The 11,895-nt window shown below is 45.2% G+C and overlaps 1 protein-coding gene across 1 annotated transcript; it reads right to left on the bottom strand.

The window, feature by feature from the left end:
• Positions 1 to 3,325: 3,325 nt before the first annotated feature.
• Positions 3,326 to 11,327, bottom strand: COA1 (cytochrome c oxidase assembly factor 1). Its single transcript, XM_066207068.1, is given in 5 exon segments — positions 3,326 to 3,822; positions 6,315 to 6,391; positions 8,260 to 8,330; positions 8,333 to 8,416; positions 11,231 to 11,327. Coding segments are annotated over 5 exon segments (426 nt in total). The 3' UTR covers positions 3,326 to 3,725.
• Positions 11,328 to 11,895: the final 568 nt, after the last annotated feature.

Genomic DNA, 11,895 nt, shown 5'->3' with positions numbered 1-11,895 from the left:
ATTGCTTTATTCCTTCTATGGGGTTTTAAGATTTGATGAAGAGAGCCATTGGTATGATATGATGATACTGCCCATTCTCACAGCTCTGGGGAGCCAATGGGTCGGTTGAGGTGACTGAAAGCCTTCAAAGTTAAAGGGGTGCTCAGGGGAGAAAATGAGAGATGGAGACTCTTTGCAAGCTCAGCTTCCCCCAAACAAGGTAATAAAATGTCCAGTGATACTTGTAAGGTTTGTGTGGGGAGAACTCCTCCAAGCCTGGAAAAGCCTGGGTTGGGGCCAGGCCAGGCAGTGGTGTTGTGGTGCAGCAGCTTGTGAGGCCAGCATGGGGATGTTGTATGTGCCAGCTCAAGGGACAGGGAGGTAATGGGCAAGTGCTGTGCTGTAGGCTGGGCTGGCTGTGGCCAGATTTCTTGGACACTTGAGCACTTTGCAGCCAGGTCCCTGCAGGTCCCAGGCTTACTGAGCACACAGAGGTGACAAAAGGCAGATGAACGGCAATGTGTGCCAGATGCTCCCTGTGCAGACACAGGGAGGGACTCAACAGGCTGGGGCTCCTCTCCACAGCCATGGTATCATTGCAGATTAGCAACAAATCAAAGCTGCAGCCAAGGAAGTGGTAATTGATGGACGGGAAGTGGTTGATTTGGCTTCTTCTTGTCAGCTGTTTGATTTCCCACCAAACAACTTTAGTGACCAAAATTTAGAGTCAATCAAGCTCTGAGGCACTAGGTGGCCAGCAGATCTCCACATCTCTGAGGTGTTGTTCTTCCTAGTGGTAGTGAAAGGCTAATGTTTTCATATCATATGAAATTTGATTTGGTTTGTATTTTGTTTTGTGAAACCAGTAAACAGCAATTTCAATCTTAAAGCTGGGAAATGCTGTCTTTTTTTGATTAATTCTAATCCTCTCCTGGGTGTGCTGGGCTTTCATGTGGGTTGGATCAGGTCTCACAAGTGCTGTTCATCCTGACAGCTCTTTGTGAAGTTCAAACTAAAGCACGCGTGTATTGTTTCATTCTAAAGTTCTTTATCCAAGATGCCTTTGCTGTGGCCCTTTAGCATCTCCTTTCTAATTAGGCATTTGCTTTTCAGGTTTGTTCAAAAGCCACCTTGCCCAGTTTGCTGGGTCAACTGTTGAACAAGAAAATGCTTACTGTTCTCTTAAAATCCTTTACTCTAGCTCTCCCTTCTCCATCTAATACTCATGGCTGTTGAAAAACTTTGCAGTGTCTGTCCTTGGTGGATTTCTTGGACTCACATTTGGAAGAAGACATGGAGAGGTGAGGGACAGGGAATGGAGTGGTACAAGTTCTGGGCTATCCCTAGCTGCAGCTTGATTAAGCATCTCTCTTACAGTGAATTCAAAGTGCACTTTTGTCTGGATGTTATTAAGAGCTCCTGTGTTACTCCCTGCTACAGACAGGACAGTTGTAGTTTTTCTGTTCCTCAGACTGTGCCTTAGCCTTTGCAATTGTTCACAGGGGTAGTTTGGGGTGGGAGTGGAAATTGTTTGGGTTTGGGGATTTTTTTTGTTAGTTTGGGGTGTTTTGCTTATTCCTCTACTTGTTTGGTGATGGGCAATTCTCTACCTGATGGCACAGTCAAAATCTCTTGTGACAAAAGAAACCATGGCAGTGCCTTCACCTGTTCTGCACCCTCCTGAGTGTTTTTCTCCCTAAATGTCCTCTCCAGAAATGCGGCAGTGATGGTGTGAAGCAGTGGCTTCTTCTGAGTAACCTTCAGTGTGAGCAGTGAGTCTCTTCCTGGAATTCCTAATGTGATAGATAAGAATTGTTATGAAGTTATAAGTTGTTGGTTATAGAGTTGTAATGTTTTGTTAAATTTAGTTCAAGTGTTATAATGCTGTTTGGCAGTTTTGTCCACTCTGTATCCCTTACCCCAAAATCCCACTTCGCCTTTCCGTCGAGTCAAGCCGTTGCTGCTCCCTGGCATCACTGCTCCCTGGCATCACTGCTCTCCATTTCTGCTGCTGCTTTACCTGCCTGCACCCAGCCTGTCCCATTGGCTTGTTCCCTGCTTGCTCCACTTCCTGTCAGATCCTCTTCCTACTTCCTGTTGACAACCAGCCTGTCAGTCAGGCTGCTGCTGCCACCCTTATGGGAATTAAAAGAGCCCAGTTGCATGATGGGACCATATCAACACCAAGAGCCCCTAGCCAAAACGAGCCAACTCAAAGTTTAAATCTGCCAAGGACAGCACTGGACTAACCATACACAAGGGTATTTATGCCGAGGGTTTTCATAAGCGCTTGTACCTCACCATAACTTACAAAGTACTTAAAGAGCAAGACACCCGTGGACTCCATGAGCCAAGAAGAGTTCTTTGGAATCCCCGTGAGGCAAGAACTTCCACTCTGCAGCGTGGGCAGCAAAGTGGATTGCACCTCCTCTTCAGTGGTGTGGATGAAAGGGAGCAGCAGTGGCGTAGGCCACCCCTTGAGACCCCGGTTTATTAATAAAGGCATTTAAAGGAGGAAACTGTGTCTCCTGCCATTTATAACACTAATGTTATCGATGTACTGTATAAAATTCATGTATTAAAATTTTTGTGTGTAAAATTATACAGTGGAATGTAAAAACCCCAGACTCCTGGAAGCAGTCTGAGGGCATCTCCAAACATTCCAAAATTTTTTTTTAGCTTGAAGGTGTTACCTCGACATCTGTGGAAGACATAACGGGGAAATGGCCCATTAATCATGGGCTGACCACATCTTCACAGTCACTCAGAGAATCTGATATCGATCTGGGTGGAGATAACGGAAGCCTCCCAACAGAAGATTCAGAGACTCTTCTTTCGGACTTTCATTAAGTTCCTCAGGAAGCCCTTTCAAACATCCCTCACGGGGTGTAAGACATTTCAATGATTGTATTATTTACATGATGTCATGTTCTTTGGGCGAATCTGCGTTCTTTGTGATAGTCTTGCTTTTGCCTCAGGGCAGAAAAATGGTATAAAACACCTACCCTGAGACCCCGAATTTGTGGGCAGTAGTCCAGAGAAGCACCCTTTGCAGCTCCCGGACTGTCCATGCAGCATTCGATCGATGTTGTCCTGACTTATCGTGGCGATTTCCAAAATTGATTTTTGAAATTGTTAAATAAATCTTTGGATTTTTGAATTGGCTCTGATCATTTATAACACTAATTAAGATGAGTGGCCTCAGCTATCTCATGAGCTTTGTAATGATATCTGTGAGGGTGAAAATCTACCTGATAAGTGGAGTCGAAGGTGCTGCTGCTGTGCTTCAGCTCTGCTGCTTCATCCTTCCTGATTTAGGCAAGACCTTGTTGAGAAATGAGGAGAAACTGAGGCAGCAAGGCTGCTGAAAGCTTTGAGAAGCTGACTTGTCCTGACTTTGGTCTGCCACTGTAAAAACAAAGCTCAGTTTCCTGGCAGTTTGTTTATTTATTTCAAATTCATAATACCAGCACACAAAGGGCGTAACACATGACTTCTTTGCAACAGCAACTCTTTTGCGAGGTATTTATTTTAGGCTTCTGTCAAACACATGAATAAACCAGCAAAAGAAAGAAATTATAATCACAACAATGATGAGGTCAATCTTAGAAAATTGTCTTGAAAGCACCCGCTTAAGTGAAACTGTCACTTGTGACAACTGTGTACATTCACAGACACAGCAGGATGCAATCGATTAATGGCTCCTTTGGTTCAATGGGAGGTGGAGATGCAGCTGTCCCTGATTTTTAGCCTTCTTGCACACCAATGCTTTCCACCGGAGAGTGGTAAACGGGAATATTCTGTCCATCCCGCAGTTTTAAGGTGACATCCTGAAGGCACCAGCTGACAAGAAAACAAAGATTTTTAACTTGTAGCAATCACTTTTAACATGGTAAAGTCAGTGTAGAAACAGCTGGCACAGAGAAACAAATCATTCTACACATCCACTGCTTTTAAAAATTCTCTGAAGTGTTTTAAAACCTGGTTTATGAGCATCAGCTTCTGAAAGCTGTCCTCCCTAATACAGTAGCACAGCCCGGATTTAAAGGTCTGGTATGCATGTTCCTATTTGTTGCAATTCAAATAAAAACCTGCCAGCTCTTCTTAGGACGCTCCTCCCCCAGCCGGTGCCTTTTTTCCTCTCCATCCTGTGGGTGCATTCCTTGCTCCACTCCTCTCCAGCCTCAGAGCCAGACAGTGTTGCTAAGGAATTATTCTGGCTTGGAAGAGTTTGAACACTGTGTGACCACTCAATGTGACTGCTGAAAACCTGACAGAGGGTACAGCAGTGGTTACTCAAAGAAGGAAAATTGCATTTGTTGGAGACTGAGGGGGAGTCTTTTCCTTCCTCTAAGCTCTGCCCCAAACCCACTTCTGAGAAACTGCCCATGCTGCTTTTCCATCTGGAAAGGACTATTATTTTGGGGTACTAAAATAGGATTTTTTCAAAAGCTCCTGGCATTGGCCCAGCTCTGCTTTTGCTGAAGTCAGTGCTGACTACATACAATTAAGTAATTAGGCTGCTGCACCTCTGTGCAATGGGTCTGCAGTGAGGCTCTGCTTAGCAGCCTCCTGCTCCCACCCCCAAGCCAGGCCAAGCAACAGGGCTTGGAGGTGACCTGCTCGTTCCCCACAATGTGGCCCTGGGGGCTCAGCCCTTGTCTTGGTCACTACAGGGCAGGCAAGAGTAATTGTGCAGTACCTTGGCTGCCCTTGCCTCTGGGCACCCATCCCATCCCTTTACTGCCTGCCTCTAGGTGAATGCCACTTCCTCCTGGACCAAACAAGCTCACAGACTCCAAATTTTCTTTTTCAGTTGTCTTCTCTTTAATAAAATAACTAAACCACTATGGACAGTCTGCACACTCAGAGTCAGATGCATTTCAGTGGCTTTGATGCCTCAGCTACTCTTGTGCAGAGCACTCAACTCCTGGTGTCATTTAGCTCTGCCTGTATTGGTGTGAGAGCTGCCCTGGTCTCCCCTGGAAAAGTACAAAAACACACTGCAGCATCCCACCAGGATGGCCTGCTTACCTGCTCCTACTCCCAGCCATTTTATGGGAAGTTCCTCAGTGGGATGCAAGGGCATCAAGTTCTGTCTCAGTCCCATGTGAAGCTGTGCACAGGACCCTGCACATGGGTGGATCTGGTAGAATCTGACAGATTTGTCTGCCACAAACCCTTTTACAAGCAGATGCCTTATCTTTTTGGCCTTAGGTTTGCAGAAATGCACAAAGAGCTCACTTTAAAACAAAACTTCAAGAGATGTGCATGCACTGCTGTAGTTTAACATTTTGCAATCTTCAGTTATCTTCACAGTAACTGTGAACCAAGAGTAACAGGGAACTGTCTGTGAGGAGGGGCTAAGGAGGAGTGAGGAGATCAAAGCTCAGGCACCAGGGAAGTGAGGTGTGCAAGAAATGGGGCTGGGGACCCCTAGGGTTATCTGGTCACTAGGGAGGAGGCCAGGTCCAGTACTGAGTTTCTCAAGTCCCAGCCTAGTGCCTTTTACACCTTCCTTCCCATACTTAAAAGAGAAAGCCAGTAAGTCATGCTCATCTAATTATGAATAGAAAACATCACCATATGGCTGGTGGCAGCTCAGTAAAAGTTTTGTAGCTTTTGGTTTCTAAACAGAGCTTACAGAAGTACCTAACAAGAGGTTTGCATCTAGTAAAACTTTGGAGTTCATGTAGTAATTCTTTGCTCAGTTCCAGAAATCAGTTTAGTGTTGATAAAGAAGGTTTTCAGGTTTCAGTACTATGACAATGTAAAGTCACTTCTATACGATACGATATCAGAGTATCCTTCTACTATAATGTATCTGTTCTAGCACATATTTTTTAACCATAAGGACCACACTTCTTTGATAGCTTAAAAAAACAAATCCTGTTTTTAGCTCACCTTTCAGAGCTGTGATATAACATGTGATTCCCTTACTGCAATCCATAATACCAGACTACAATTAGGACTGCTGTTCAACAGCCTCTGCACCTCTGTGGGGAGGCAGGGTGGGAGGGGAAAATACTTTACCTTGGCTCACAGTATTTATGTGTGTATGTACTGAGTTGCAGTTTGCAGAACACAACACAAAGGAATGGCTCATGCTGCTCTTCTATTCACATTCAGAGAGATGGATTTAAAATATTTCTCAATTAACTTACATTTTTGTCCTAATGAAAATCATAACCTTTCACAAGACCTTCAGACAGGAGTTTCTGCTTGATCTGTGTGCATGACCTCAGCAACACAGATGACTAAAGCAAATATCCTGCTCTACTCTTTTCTCCTACCACTTCTTTCCCATTTCTCCTGTAACCTCCCCCAGTACGCACCACTGACGGAAGTGGTCCATCTCCAAGTTAATGTCGAGGTAGCCCGTCAATTTTGTTCCAGAGACCGGTAACTTTATCTGCAAGTGTAAAAACACATTAAAGATTCAGCAAGGCATATTATGAAACAGACACTTACTCCTTCTAGTCAAAGAGCTCACACCTTTTTAACACTATAATTTTTACTTTTTTTATTTTACTGTATTTCAGAGTTGGACTCAGCTATTCTAACAGCTAACATGTGTGTGGCTACACAAGTATGTCTGCTCTGCCCTGCATTAATCTCTCTCTGCCGAAAGAATGTACTGTGTTACAGCTGCAGCCCCCAGGGAAAACCACTGGCTCCCTGAAATATTTATGAGCAAACACCTTTCCTTACCAGAATGCATGGTCATCCAGAGGTGACCTGAACTGTCAGAAGTTCCCATAACCATTACAAGCCTGTTGGTTGAGATCCTCTGCATGTCCTTTAGCACACACTGAGGCAATGATTCTTTTTTTTCAGTGTCACAAATTTTATCACTTATCTGTTTAACAAACGAAGCTGGAGCTGCAGCAGCAACCATGGCCAATTGCAACGGGTCTAATGTCTGAATAAAATAAATATTTCAGGTGTAGCATTTGCTGGTGGTGATGCAATCACAGAGAAAATGCCAGGGGTTCACCAACAGACCCAGGAGCTGGGAATGTTGTGAAGTCAGTAAATCGACCAGTGGTATAATGATGATTGACCAGTTTATTTCATGAGAACATGAATACTTAGGAGCATGAAAAAGCAGAGAAGAAAGCTGCTGATTTGTGTCTTGGCTGAGGTCAGTAGAAGGCAGGGTTTGACTTCACCCTGAATCACCCAAGCAACCAGCATTCTTAAACAGTGACATAGGAAAACACCCGTGGGAAAGGTTATTTTCTCTTCAGTCAGAATATTATGTGGGGTTTTGCACTATCTTTTTCCTTAGATGTGTTCCCTGGTGGAATCTATAAAACACAGGAGATGTTTTGGTCCAGGGTATCAGGTAAGTGCAGCCTAGCTGAAGTGAAATGGAAAGAAATTTTATGTGAGCTGGTTAAAGGCTGGGGTTTTTTTTATCTTATCCTGATAGCCACACTCCATTGTACCATCTGACCCATTCCTCAATGCCTTTGCTTGGCCCCTGGCATTCATAACTACTCACCAGTAAAAACAAAATTATCCCAATGTGATGAGTTACCCTAGTGAAGGACCTGGAGAGGTTGCTAGGAGCATTCAGTGTTGGTGTTACTAGCAAAACAAGGTAAGGGCAGCCAGTCCTGGATTAAGGGGTAAAAACACCAATGGAAAGTACTCTTGAGGCATCAATGCTAAGTGGAAGTGAACTTGTGTTTGCAAGGTTTGCCTGGGCCCAGCCCTCAGCTTATACAAGGCAGCATTGTGTCAGCACCCAGCACAGCATTCACTAGTCACTGAGTAACCCTCATGCTCAGTCTCAGGCTGGGCAGCCCTTCTCAATGACACAAACTTGCAGGTGCTCTTAAAAACCACATCATTTATGCTGTACTACAGCACAGCCCATAAGAGGCTGTAAAACTGCTCTGAATAAAGCTCAAAAACTAGCATGGGACATATTTGGGGGATCAAGGAAGGCAGGTGCTTTTTTAAAGCTGGATGTGATACATCTCTGATAATGATTTTGTGGCTTACAGTATGAGGGGAAGGACTGTCTCAAGAGGTTCCTTGGCATTCTGTGATGGGCCCATGTAGCACAACATGGAGATGCTGCTCTTGCTGTTTCTAGGCTACTAGGTTTATTCTCTGGAAAACCATTCCTCTTCCAGATCAACTGGTATTCCACCCTACTTCCTTCCAGTGCCCCCAGATGACTCATGACCCGCTGAAAATCCCCCGGCTGATCTCTTGTCACCTGACATCTCGGGAAGCCACCGCGTGACACCACCTGCCCAGCATTACCTGCACTCTTTCTGTGTCCACGCAATTGCTCCCATCTGCCAGGTGGATGTTGTGAACCTTAAGAGGGGGGCACCCAGGGCTTCCAGGGCATCAGGATTGCTGTTCAGTTGCTCCAAAGCTTGCTGGTAATACTGGGTCCTGGCAAAACTTTCTAGGTGAGAGAAACAGAGTAGTGAGGAGACTGTTCACTTAAAATCAAAACATAAGCTTTAAAAAAAAGACATTTTCTCCAGACTACCACCCCCTCCCTGAAAATACAGTCCAAAACTATTAATGAGGAGAAATTTGGCTAAAGGAGGAAACACACCCTTACATCAGAGAAGCAAATGTTATTCAGCTCATTTAAGTGAAGAGGGCTCTGAATATAGCCTGTTCCGTTCTCATATACGGCTCAGCTTACGGCTGTGTCTCCCCACTTTTCATGCATTTGTAGGTTATCTAAAAGGAAGGGAAAAAAAGGTACAATGATGAATATCTGAAATGTTCTGATAAAAATTCTATTTTTATTTTTTTTCTATTGGAGGTACATAAAATACCTTAAGACTGGAGATTATGTTGCAGACTTTGAGAGGAGAACAGCTGCTGCTATGGACCTCTAGCTGTGGTCTTGGTACAGCTTCCCAGGCGGCAGCCATGAAGCTACAACTCTGCTGACAGATGCCTTAGAAGGGAGGCACTAAGAAGCACCACTCGAGTTACTGGTCAAGCAGCCACAACAGCATTATAGATGGATGCTGCAGTGTTGGCACCTGGAGGACAGTTGTGGCAAGCTGCTATTTATCAGTGACTGGTTGCTCTGTATGGCTGTGAAATGCTGTAGCGTGATTGCCAATGGACAGGGCACAGCTGAGGAGCTGGAGACTTCCTGACCCTCCTCATGGAGACAGAGATCTGCTTATTAACCGTTCCAAGGCTGTCTTTCTGGGGCTTCTAGATCGGCATAACTTCACTCTTTTGTTAAGCTAAGAGTGTGTAATTGTTAAATCCTACTCTGGTAACTCTGCTCTCACCTTTCAAAGCATTTAAAACAAGGTGTAAGGTTTTTTTTTTGTCTCCTGCCTGTCAGTATTAATCTTGGAGCATGAGGCAGAAAGATGCTGACCCCTCTCCCTAATTAGAGGCATCCCCTGTGAGCAGGCAGCATCCAGTTGGCATAGAAACAGCTAGGATATCACCTGTGTTGGTCCTCCTGTGTCCGCTGGCGCATCCTAAGGAGCTCCGACCAAAGGGGTTGCAGCATGCCTACCCTTTAACACCTACAAATCATGGCAAACAGCCACCCAGACCATGTGAAAAGTATGCTGTGTTCATCCTGCAGGCTGGAGGAGAAATGGATTCTAATTTCCTGGTGCTCCTTCTCAGCTGTTTGTTGTTAGCATCTCATTCATCACACATTAAATGCCCAGCTAATCCATTTGTCCCCACATCTTTTGGTAGGGGAGCTGAAAGCATGCTGGAGTTGGCTGAGCAGACTGCTTCCATGAGAAGGGTGTGGAGGTGATGAGAGTAAGTAGAAACAGGATTACCTGAGTATTTGTACAAGCTTGCAGAGAGATCACATGCATGCAAACTTCCTTCAGCCTGAAGGAAAGGAAGGGAAGGAATCCTCTCCTACTGCTCCCACCACTAAGGAGGCAACTTGCTCCTAACTAGTCCATGTATGGGCCAGTTCTGTGCACTGGGCTGAAGGCACTGGGATAGCCCCAGGCATGAGCCAAGGGGGAGGGTTCTAACTGTGGCTCCTATGTCTGTTTAGGGGATAGAGAAGGACACACTTGACTGCAGAAAGTGTTCTTTCAGAAAGTGTTCTCTGGCTGAGTTATCAGGCAGCTCCTCAGTGGCCGCTGAAATTGCAAGAGAGCCAGAAGTAGCCACTGTAATGTGCCACTTGACTGCACAGCCAAGGCATGTGGGGAACCAGCCCTTAGGCTCGCTGTGTAGCACAAGGGTGACTACCCCATGAGATTTCTAGATAACAGTGCTGAAGCTGAAAATTTAAAAAATGCTAATGTCCTTGTTAAAGCCAGATTCAATATTTTAAAGCATAAGGATCATATTTCTGTCATGTACTCCAGAGCTTGGGGGCATGAGCTGCCTAAAATTAAAGCTGGCTTTCCAGCCCTGTCTGATTTGTTATTAATATGTGTAAAATGAAGGAGAGGTTTCAGAGCTTATCTGAGGGCTTGAGAAACAGGCTTGGCTACACTTTTTTCTGGCAGCATCCTCTGGTATCAGGGTAGGTGAAAAGCAATAGCATTTGACAGCACCAAAAGGGAGAGGCATAGGGCCAAGAGGCCTATGGCATCCCCTGAGAGAGAGGCAAAGCTTATTTCTGGTCTGATGCTAAATATCTTAAAGCAGTGTTAGAAACAATAAACATCTATAATTTGGACTAATAATGTGGATTCTTGGCCAAAGACACATAGCAACTAGAGATGTCTATAAACAGCAATATCACCTGTCTAGCTTTTCTCTTTGTCCTGGTCTTCTCTGTGCTGACAGCTCTTATCTGTACTTCATTCAGGAGAAACTCATGATTTCTTAGCACTTCACAGGTGTGTTGTGTTTAAGGGCCAGCACCACACAGAGATTTACAGATAAAACACCTCCCACACATGGTCCTATTTTACAGCTACAAAATCTCAGTTAAGAAACAAAACCTGCATTACTGCAGGTGAAGCTTTCACTTCACCATCACCCTCAGGAAACCCCCAAAACCAGACTTTCTTCTGACCACAACAGCCTGCTCCCTATGCAATATGTGCCTCTGGAAATGCACACAGCAGCACTTGGGATAGCAAAAGCCCTGGGGATGAAAAAAGTGAAGCCCACAGAGGCAGAACCCAGAAGCTCAGCCACACTTCCCTTAACTTCATCTGCTTTTCACAACTCGCATGCTGCTAGTTCCCCACTACACAAAAGCCAGTGAAAGGGGCAGAGGAGAAATAAGGTTGCTAACAGCACCAAGATTTACTTTGCATAAGATTATACGTCACGATGCAACCCCTGCCACTAAACAGTCCCACGAAAACAGCCATTTGCTACAGTTTTCTTAGAGAAGCTGGCATTTTTCCTCTCCGAAAAGAAAGAGAAGACAGTTGTTGTAAAAGAAGAAAGCCAAAGGGTTATTTCCCCCCTCCTCCTCTTTCCTAAAAGCCCTTTCCAACCAGGCCTGAATGAAAGCACAGTGCACAGGCACAGAGCTCTTGCTTGCTGGGGCCTCGCTCTGCGCCCAGAAGGAAGAGTGGTGAGAACAGAGCAAACTGGGAACCCAGCTGGGTTGAATGTGTTTATTCAACTTCTTTTAGGGATGCCACCACTTCGCTAATTGCGAAGAGAAGAGAAGAAAATGACCTCCCTGGTGTGACCAGGGGCCGGTCCCGTGGCATTGTGGCAGGGGCTCCCGGTGCCCGTGTGTTTGCTCGCACACTGCGAGCATTCAGGCTCCGGGGGCCGGATTTCTCTCTCGAGTAAACTCCTCTAAAGTAAACACGCTCGTGGCAGGGATGGATCTGGCCTTCAGTGGTCAGGGACAGCGCCAGGCCAGCACTATGCCAGCAAAGATAATGGAGCCAGGGTGTGTGTATTCTGTTGTGTCAATTTTTTTCCCCAAGCTGTGGATAAACAGGAAGTCTC

This window comes from Chamaea fasciata, unplaced genomic scaffold (genome assembly GCF_029207755.1).
Source record: "Chamaea fasciata isolate MVZ Bird 193981 ecotype frontalis unplaced genomic scaffold, bChaFas1.0.hap1 SCAF_1, whole genome shotgun sequence".
In the NCBI taxonomy this organism is placed as follows: Eukaryota; Metazoa; Chordata; class Aves; order Passeriformes; family Sylviidae; genus Chamaea; species Chamaea fasciata.
Note: the sequence above shows the minus strand (reverse complement) of the source record. Positions and strands in the feature narration are given on the sequence as shown.